The sequence below is a fragment of the Zosterops lateralis genome (assembly GCF_965231275.1).
Source record: "Zosterops lateralis genome assembly, chromosome: 15".
Lineage (NCBI taxonomy): Eukaryota > Metazoa > Chordata > Aves > Passeriformes > Zosteropidae > Zosterops > Zosterops lateralis.
Genome location: NC_139775.1, coordinates 1,660,546 through 1,670,659, shown reverse-complemented (window position 1 = coordinate 1,670,659; position 10,114 = coordinate 1,660,546). Strand labels below are relative to the sequence as shown.

At 50.8% G+C, this 10,114-nt stretch overlaps 1 protein-coding gene across 1 annotated transcript; it reads right to left on the bottom strand.

Moving 5' to 3' along the window:
* Positions 1 to 7,612: 7,612 nt before the first annotated feature.
* Positions 7,613 to 9,598, bottom strand: KCNJ12 (potassium inwardly rectifying channel subfamily J member 12). The gene has a single exon (XM_083872848.1). The coding sequence runs from the start codon at positions 9,532 to 9,534 to the stop codon at positions 8,245 to 8,247; it is 1,290 nt and encodes a 429-aa protein (XP_083728974.1). The 5' UTR covers positions 9,535 to 9,598; the 3' UTR covers positions 7,613 to 8,244.
* Between the last annotated feature and the right edge of the window lie 516 nt (positions 9,599 to 10,114).

Below are 10,114 nucleotides of genomic sequence, written 5' to 3'. Positions count from 1 at the left end.
CAGCGGGGACGGCGACGGGACCGCGCGGTGGCTGCGAGCTCGCTGCCCGATCCCCAGCAGCCTTTCCCCTGCCGGCTCCCGCGGGGCCTGGCAAAGCACTGTCAGAGCTGCCAGGCTTATCTTTAGCTCTGTTCCCTCCCTCGCCCCCGCGCCCACCTCCTCGCCGCGCTCCGCGTCCCGGCCTCCGCCAAAACACGCGTTATATAAGCGCTCGCAGAACCATCTGGGGCTGAGTCAGCCACGAACCCAAACGGACAGCAAGCCCCCGAGGCGGGGATGCCGACCCACGGATAATGGGCTTTTGGGGCCGTCCCCCCCGCTAGTGCCACCCCTGAGGGGCCGGGACCCCCTCCCTGCAAAGGGACATACAGCGAGGAACGCCCCAGCCTCGGGGACGGGAGCGATGCTCGGGGTCGTCAGGGAAAGAGGGGAAAGCTTAATTACATACTAATGAGGTGTTTCCAAAATAAATGTGCCAGCTGCAGGGGAAGAGGAGAGGGAGTGTGGACTGGCTGGGGAAGGGGTGCTGATACGTCAGCATGCACACATCCTCTCCATCCTGAGAGCCCACGGGAAACCCTTCTCACTCCTCACCTTAAATCAGCACCACCAAGCCCGGGTTGATTCCAGATTTATTCATTTGGGGTTTCTCCCCAAAGCCCAGGGTCAAGCCAGGAGATGTCCTTCACCTCCTTCTTAAAAATCACTGTTTTTCCCTGTGAACAGCATCTCAGGAGCGTTTGTGACCTGAACTTTGCAATGTTGTGCTGATTCACAATGGCTTGTCACAAAAAAAACTGCCTAAAAGTGACAGAAAAAGGGACGCTGACTCATGTGTTTGCCTTCCCCGAGCGAGGAGAAATGTGAAAGGTGAACAAAGTACTTAACGGGTGGTAATTACATTCTGCACTAAAAAAAATCAATCCATATTAATAAGCCAGAGTGTTACTGCTAGTAGAGGCATTTTACAATTAAAAAAAATTAAAGTATTTAAGATTTTTAACCTTGACAGTGACCTGTTAACAACAAGTGTAAGGAAACCCCTAATTTTGTCCCACTCACAATTATAAATCTGTGTTAAGGAGAAACTCCAGCTGCTGCCTTCCTGGACTCCCTGCAGGATGCTGGAGGCTGGTTCCTTGGCAGGATCCTGTTTTTCAGTGGGATAAAACCTGGTGTGGGATGGAGTGGAAGAGCTGACCCCTCTGGGAGAGCTCTTGCTATTGCCTTTATGGAGGGAGAGAGAGGAGTTGGAGAGGGTCCACCTTAATGCAGGATGAAAAAGCAAATTGCCAGCAGGAGAGCGGAGATGCTGCTCTGTTACTATGGTTACCCCCAGAGACAATCCAGCATCCCAGGGTATCGCCCTGCAGCACCCAGAGCATCCCTGGGTACTGTCCTGAGGTACCCCAGCTCCCCCCAGACACCTGGAATGGCACTGGGGAACTCAGGTGGGCAAGGGACCATATTTGGAGGGGTCTGTAGGGTCTGAGGCTCTTGGAGCAGCCTGGGGAGAGGATTAATCCAGGCTGGATGGAGAAGCAACATCTCCAGTGGGGCCAGGGCAAAGTTCCTTGCCTTCATTCCTCTGAGATGAAGTCCTGGTGGGAATCCAGTGTTCCTGACCCTTCTGCCCACTCTCTGCCTCTTCATGACCAGCTGACTGAGCCAGATTTTCCAGTGGGTTTCAGCCAAAGCCATCCAAGCCAATGAAAAGACACTCTGCTTTTGGGAAGGCAAAAAACCTCTGCAAGGGCACAAAGAGATGCTCTTGATCCCCTGAATCTGAAGGGAAAGAGGGAGGAGGGCAGTCAGTGAGGGCTGGTGTAATGCTGAGTTCAGAAGGGCTTTTAGCCCTTAAAGAGATGTTGAATATTAGAAGTGGAGGTTGCCAGCTAAGAAACAGCCCCAGACTCATTAATTACACTGGTGCCCATCCCTGCTGAAAACTTCCCAGCCAGGCCTGTGAGGTGTAAACAAGGTCATTCCCCTCAGAGCCACCTATTGCCTTCCCATCCCTGCTGCTCCCACCCCTTAGTTCAGCTCTGGAAGATGAGGATGATTGGATTGGAAATAAAGCAAGGACCAAACACCCCGGCAGCACATTTCCCGTGGTGCCAGCATCAGCTGGGCTCCCTGGGGATTTCTGTACAAGCAGCCACTGAGGGAGGAATTCTGGAGGCAGTGGGAACCGTCCCCAGGGAGCTGCCGGCTCCTGAATCATTAAATGCTTCCACAAATGAAGCTCTGGGGTTTGTAGTGCAAACGGCTGTGTGAGGAGTCAGTGCCGCATGGCAAAGCAAACCCTGAGAGCGGAGGCACGGGAGCCGTGGGAAGCTGCTGCACGGGCCTGTGCGTGTCCCCAGGAGAGATGCTGCCAGGGCCCTGCCAGAGCATCCCCCACCCCCTCCCTGGCATTTTCCTTCCCCAGATCCAGCTCCAGCCTTTTGGCGTAGAGTTTTTTTCCCATCTCCTCTCCTGCCTGCCTGTAACAGGCCATTACCTTCCCCAGGAAACCCCCCGCTCCCCTCCTCAGCAAGAGAAAAGCTTCCAGAAAAGCATCTGGTCCAGATTTAAAGGCATTAAGAGACAGAGATTGGTGGCCTGTTCTAATAGCTAATCATTATTAAAAGATCGCTCCTTATTTCCAAGATAGATTTGTCTGGCTTCAGCTTCCAGGAAGAGGTGGTTATTATGCCTCTCCCTGCTAGATTAAGTTACCTCTTTGTACCAGTGTATCCTCCCCGTGACAAATGCTGTAATCAAGTCACCTCTCAGTCTCCCCCTTTACCAAATTAAACGGGCTTTGGTCTTAAATCTTGCTTAGCTCCAGCCTTCTCTTGGGATGATTAGAGTGAGTGGCTGGCAGAGATTTTTTTTTTTTTTAATAAGTAAAAAACTTCCTTATGGCAAAAGGGATGGAGCTGATGGGACCCAACAGAGCATTAGTGGTGGGTGGAAATTATCAGCCACCAGTCACCTGGACTGGATTCAGCCCCGTGCCCAGCCTGAGGAATGATGATGGATAATTTCCCCAGGTTATCTCAGTACACAAACCCCGTTCCCTGTGGCAACCAGGTGTGAAAGCCAGGAGGAAAATCCAGGATGGCAAATCCAGGGGCTCTGTGTCCACCAGGCCATTAACCTCTCTGTAAATAGCATCTCACACTCTGTCCCTGCTTTCCTTCAGCCGTGACGTACCATTAAAGACATTTAAACTGTCACTTGCACATGGCGTGACGTCCCCTGAGGTCCCCACAGGAGGCAATGCCCGCAGGAAACAGATCCTGGCAGGGCCCAAGGGGACCAAGGTCGCTCTGGGAAGATTTGTTGGGTCTGTCTTGGATGACTGGGCTCATTCTGCCTGGGCTCCAGACACATTTTCCCATCTCCGAGTTCCCTGCATGGCTGAGCCCATCAGGGCAGGGCACTGGAGCGAGTGGTACCCAGGGAAGGGCTGTTTTTGGGGGGCCTCTGCAAAGCCCCCCCCACCATGATTCTGAGCGTTCCTGCAGCAGGGAGGAAAATTATCCTCCCAAGAAAAAAATCAGGTGTGTGTTTTCTGCTCCTGCCCAGAGGCAGCAGGATGGATATTTGCTAAGAGGCTCTTAAAAATAATCTCTGTTTGTTGTGCTGGCCCCAGTCTTGCTCAAAGTTTTGCTCCACATATCCTGTATGTGTGACAACTGACAGACTTGGAAACACGTTGGAAGTTGGCTACAGGCAGACACTTCACTATGATCTTTAAAATATACAGCATGACGCAAGATATTTTAAATAGATCAAAATACATTTATTACATATTTATATTATTTTCTCTAGTCTATTTATATCTTTTGGAGACTCTTATATATAATATATATATAATATATTTAAAATAACATAAAATTGGCCAGTTTTGTCATCTGAAATACATTTTACAAATATATATATACATTGTCACATATATCTCAAATATATGTGCAATGAGACAGAGAAACACCAGAGGTGGAAAAGGTACAGATACTTCATTGCATCCCTCAGCTTCTCTACCACCACTGCCCCAGCCTCAGAACAGACTCAGCCTTTTACCCCTGGGAAACCAGTGCTCCCAGTTGCCAACCTGCCCTTGTGAACTGGTGCCGGGTCTTCATCCCCAAACCCACGTGGGGCCAAGCCTGGGGGAGCACTGGGGTGTGTTTGAGGGGGGAGATGGAGGGGACATGGTGCCCTGGGAGTGGGCAGCAGGACAGATGTGCACAGCTGCTGGGCGAGGGGATGGGTGGCATCGGGTTGTGTCCCACGTCCTGTCCCTGCTCGTGACACATCTGGACCCTGCCCTGTGCCAACCCCCCCCGTGGCAGCATTCCTGAATTGGGGGGTGGCCGAGCAGGACACAGCTGCCACACACTCATTTCTGTCTGCAAGAAATGGGGATGGGGACACACACACACACACACACAGGGGACTCTTTTGCTTTGTCAGCACGAGAGGAAAGGAAAGAGCAGGAGGGTTTAAAAATAAACGTATTTGTTCTGCCTTATTAAAGATAGAAAAGGTGGCTCTGAAATCATCTCTCTACAAAAGGTTTGAAGGTCAAGCAGGCACCGAATCGCGAAAGGTTGAGCGCTAAGTGATTGTCCCAGCCCTAAAAGACAAAGTGCACTAAATTCGGTGATGAGAAGCTAAGGCTCGTCCCGATGGCCCCCGGGCATGCCCCCACCCCCGGCCGAGTGAGGAACCCCCCAGGGCACAGGATGCTCTTCCCAGAGGTGGATTTGGGGTGCGGGGTTGCGGCTGTTTTCTGCTCTCACTGGGGAGTTTTTAGGGTGAAGCCAAGTGGGAGCAGCAGCAGGTGCAGCCCCGGCCCCCAGCCTGGGGAGCTGCTGCTGCCGGAGGCGGCCACCAGCCCCAGCCCAGGGCAATCCCTACGGGATGCGGGCCAAGAGGATTAGCGGCTCTCTCCTTTCCCGGGCTCCTGCCATCCTCCAAGGATCAAGTGTAACGCCGGAATAAACTCCAGGGATGGAGCTGGCTGGCTCGAGGAAATGGCCGGCGGCTGTTCTCTATGGGGGGGACATTTCACCTTGCTCATCTCCAAGCCCCTTCCCACAGGGATTCCACTCCACAAAACCCCACACCCCTAGAGCATCCCTGTGCCTTCCCAGCCGCCTAAGGAAACCCAAGTGCTGAACTTGGGCTTTTTCCACTTGGCCCCCCTCCCCTTTTTTCTTTTTTACCCCTTTCTTTGACAATTGATGGGATTTAAACTATGGCTGGGCAGCCTTCCCGGGGCTCCCTGGTGGTAGGAAAAAAAGACCAGTAGCTCTGAGCTCTCACAGGTAGGCAAAAATAATATTTATACACTATGTACCGGCGTGGTCCATGGTCAGGACAAGGACTATACAGTTGATATAGGACATCTCACCAGAGCTACACCCTCACTAGCAGGGTTTGGGGTAGGGAGTGTGTGAACAGGGGCCAGGGAAGGTCCAAAATCCCCTCACTGTGTCAGCCACAGGTGCTCCCTGTCCCAGTTCACATCCTCCTACACAGCAGTTTAAAAATACATGTGTATATATTATTCTATTCTCCCAGGTAACACTGTACAATCATAGAAGTTTCTTTAAAAGCAATAATTTACTTAAAGACATCTCTATTTCTCTTTTGTTTTTATACAAATATTTACTGTGATATATATATATTTATAAAGAAGTTAACCCTCTGAGAACTCTACAGCAGCAAGATGTGCACCTTTTATTTTTTTTAATAATTATTATTTATTCAAAAGAACCTAAAACCACTTAAAAGCATTTGTTTTAAAAAAATAAATAAGTAGTGCTCACACAAAATCTCCCTGCCCCCCCTCCATCCTTCCCACCCCCCAGATGCTGTGGTGCAAAAAGCAGGGGGTAAAAGCATCCCCCCAGGAGCAAAGGGATTGGTGATGGGATGGCATCCACCTTTGCTGCCTTAGAAACATAAACGTCATGGCTGGAGCTCAATGGCACGTCCCTACGTGTCCTCACTTTCGAGAACAACACATTTGGGGCACTCAGTGCTGAAAAAGCTGCCTCCCAGCACTGTCCCTGGAGAAGGTTTTCTCCCAGTGGTGGTTTAGTGGAAGCCAAAACCAGAGCAGCCCCTTGGTGGGCAGTGTGAGGTGATGGTGACAGACACTGGTGGGCAGGAACTCTGCAGGGATGATGTCCCCAACATGGTGCTCAGTGGCACAGGGCAACAGGACACTCGGGGCAGCCATTCCCCAGAGCCCTTGGCAAGAAGAAGATGGGGATGGGGACACAGGACAAATCCTGCTTCTGCCAGCCATGTTTGGACACACCACAGCTTCCCTAGTGTGGGCTGTGGGGGAAAAGCACCGGGAGCCCATCACAGCCAAAATGCTGTGGAGGACCCTGCTGTCTCCCCAAGGGCTCCATGCCCAGGGTCAGATGAGGGCCCTTGGGCCACAGGGAGCAGGAAGCCAGATTTTGGCTCCCAGAGCACCAACGAGCAGCACAGCCAGATGAAGGGGCCCACAAACTTGCACCTTCCTGACTCCTTCCCTCTGTGGGGAGCAGGGCAGGAGCGAAGGCTTCCCGTGCATAGGGTGCTTTGCCTTGTGCCAGAGCAAAAGCTAAACCCAGGTTGTCACCAAGGCCAGCCTGAAAGGTGGTGGATGATGGGATGACGGTGCTGCAGAGCAAAGGGGGTGTCACCTGGAGGGGAGATGCAGGATGGGGGCTGTGGAGAAGGGCTGGGACACAGGATGAGTTCGCATCTCTAAGGCACAATCCACCTTGAGGCTGGGACACAGGAATGGGCTGAAGCAGAAGATGGGGTGATTTTCTCGACTGGCATCTGTTGTTTTGGGGAAAACATCTGCCTCTGAAGCAGGACTCTCTGCGGGGTTGGGAATTCATAAAGCCCAGCCTGGCACGGACACAGCTCCAGGACTAGAAGTGCCGCCCAACGAGATGACTTTCCCATTGATTTCCATGTTTGAAAATATTCTTCAAGGAAGAATAATACCAAATTGGTCAGAAAATGGGGAAATACCTAATTTTGAGAGCTGTCCACTCTCATTTTTGTGCTTTTCACTGTTTTGTCCCAGTTATGGTGAACTTTATGAATTCCCCATCAGAGACATTGGGGAAAACCCAACACTTCAGCAGCTGATGCTCCAGACCCCATTTCCATCCCAAAATCCAACATTTCCAGAAATTGGCTAATTACTATGTTTACAACGCTTTTTTCTCTCAGAGCCCTGCTTATCCTTATTACATCCTTTGTCAATAATTCCACTTTCTTTCACTGCCACAGACCTACAGTCACTTACATCTGGTTTCTGCCTATGAAGCCATGCCAATGGTAAAAAAAAAACCCAAAATTGAATGCAATCTTAACTTTTAGCTCTTGCATTTACCCAATGAGTCACCCCCTCAAAGGACCCCCGTGGCTTCTTCATTCCCTTGTTCATTTTTAAAAAATACTGAATGACTTCTTTCAGATTTAATATTATTATTATTGTTATAAGTATAATAATTATTATTATTATTATTATTTTGGTAAACAGTCTACCAAACGGTGCAGTGAAAAATTTAAAAACCCTCTCACCTCCCTCCCCCGTTTTTTCCCCAAATTAAAAAGAAGTACATTAATGTTGCATGTTATTTCAAGTGTTGTTCTTGTGCAACTGAACCAGACCGCCTGCCGAAAGAGCAATTGTTTTGTTGTTGCTGCTCAGTTAAAAAATAAAAGAAAAAAAAAAGAAAAGAGAGAGAGAGAGAGTGAGATTTGTTTCCTGATATTTCCTCTTTTTGGATCTCGCAGTCCTCAGCTCCAGGAAAACACTGGTGTTTTCCCCACAGGGAGAGCAAAGCCCCACAGGGCTGCGCTGGGCGAGCACCTGCCTGCGCCCCACAGACCCTCCTCTCCTCATCCTTCCTTCTATCCATCCATCCATCCATCCATCCATCCATCCATCCATCTATCCGTCCATCCATTCATCTGTCCATCCATCCCCCCGAGCCGTGGGCCCTGCCGCGGGCACCGGGCGCGGGGGATGCACCATGGCCTGCCACCGTCCCCTCCTGCAGACCGCTCAGTGGTTATTGCGATGAAACTGAAAACTATGAACGATACTAATTTCTCAAGCATTCCTATGGCACTTGCATTGTTCTGCATAATTTGAGCGGGTTGTAGGGGAAGAGATTAGAGGAGGAAAAAAAATACCCTTGGAAAAGTCAACGGAAGGACCAAGAGTCATATTTCCGACTCCCTCCTGTATGACCGCTGATCCAACGCTATTGTGGCTTGAAGCCTGTCGAACTCGTGCCTGTTGTCCGGGCTGAGGTCCTCCAGACCCCGACTGTCATCGTCTTCCTCTTCCTCGTCGCGGCTCATGAAGGCCAGCTCGTTCTCGTAGCAGAAGGAGTTGGTGCTGGGCAGCAGGAATTTGTTCTCCACCAAGTCCTTGGCGCTGCAACGGGGGGTGGACGGGACCTCGTAGGTTTTGTGGAAGTGGGAATAGTCTACTTTGTACTGGTTTTTCTCCTCGAACAAGACGGGCTCGAAGCGATGGCCCCACAGTATCTCACTGGCCAGATAGGAGCTCCGAGCTTGCGTTGTCATGGCTGTGGCCTCTACCATGCCCTCCAGGATGACGACAATCTCAAAGTCATCCGTCTCCAAGTCCTGGCGGCTGATCCCGAACAAGGGGCTGTCTTCGTTGATCTCGTGGAGAATGGTGATGGGAGACACCAAGAAAATACGGTCCAAGCCTTTATCAAACCCCACGTCAATGTCTATTTGGTCGAGCGGGATGTACTCCCCTTCCTCCGTGATCCTCGGCTTAATTAGCTGAGCTCGTACGTGGGCTTCCACTATGTGGCTTTTCCGTAGGTTCCCAACTCTCCACATCAGGCAGAGTTTTCCATCTCTCATCGCCACTACTGCATTATGGCTGAAAAGTAATGTCTGGGCCCGTTTTTTGGGCCTGGCCATTTTTGCCATTATTGCACCAATCATGAAAGAGTCGATTATACAGCCCACAATGGACTGAACCACCACCATGAAGACGGCGAGCGGACACTCCTCGGTCACGCAGCGGAAGCCATACCCGATCGTCGTTTGGGTCTCGATGGAGAACAGAAAAGCAGCCACAAAGCCATTGACCTGCAGAACACAAGGCTTGAAAGTGTCATCTCCACCCGGGTTTTCTAGGTCTCCATGAATGAGTGCAATTAGCCAGAAAATCAGCCCAAACAATAACCAGGACACCAGAAATGCCAGGGAAAACAGCAAGAGCATATACCTCCAGCGGATGTCAACGCACGTGGTGAACATGTCTGCAATGTACCTCTGTGGCTTGTCATCCATGTTGGTGAACTCCACGTTGCACTGACCATTCTTCTTTACAAACCTATTCCTGCATTTCCTCCTGGTGTGGATTTTCCCATTGCCAAAGCCGTTGATACCAGGCATGGTGGTCAACCTCAGCCCGTCTTCCTCAGAGGACACGATGCTGTATGGGTTGACTCTGCCTGTAGTCATCCCTGAGCCAAGCCCACAGTGAAGGTGAAGGGTCTTGCGACTCCCAGTGTCCCCCTGACCCACCCCTGCCCACCCCCCAAATTCTGCTGTGGTGCAAGAGAAGTCCCAAACTTCCACGTCTTGGCTGCCACGTCACCACGCGGATCCTGTGAGAGGCTCTGCAATGAGAAAACAAAGACAGGGCCGTTACCACTCATGGCACGGGGACCCGAGGGGCTACTTGGCCAATCGTTTTGATGGGCTGCATGTTGAGTGACAACATGCTATACGGCTCTAATTTTCCCTTCTTTAGCTGGGCTGCTTCCAAAAAACACACAGAGGAAAGGTTGAAGGTGTTAAAACTTGTTCTTTCATGATACAAAGTGAGTGGACAAATCTTACTGTGTTTGTGAGACACTCAACAGCTCCAGCAGATGAAAAACCTAGAGTTCCTCCACTTCACTTTTCCCACGAGCTCTGCCACCAGAGAGGAAAGCAGAGAGGCCAAGCTGTTCTCCTTGGGACACAGATACCAATAAAGGTACTCCTGGAAGCAGCTCCATCAGTTCACATTGCCCGTGCCAGATGGATCAATGCCCAG

Coding starts and splice junctions, on each gene's coding strand:
- KCNJ12 (XM_083872848.1), bottom strand. CDS start 9,534: ATGACTACAGGCAGAGTCAACCCATACAGCATCGTGTCCTCTGAGGAA.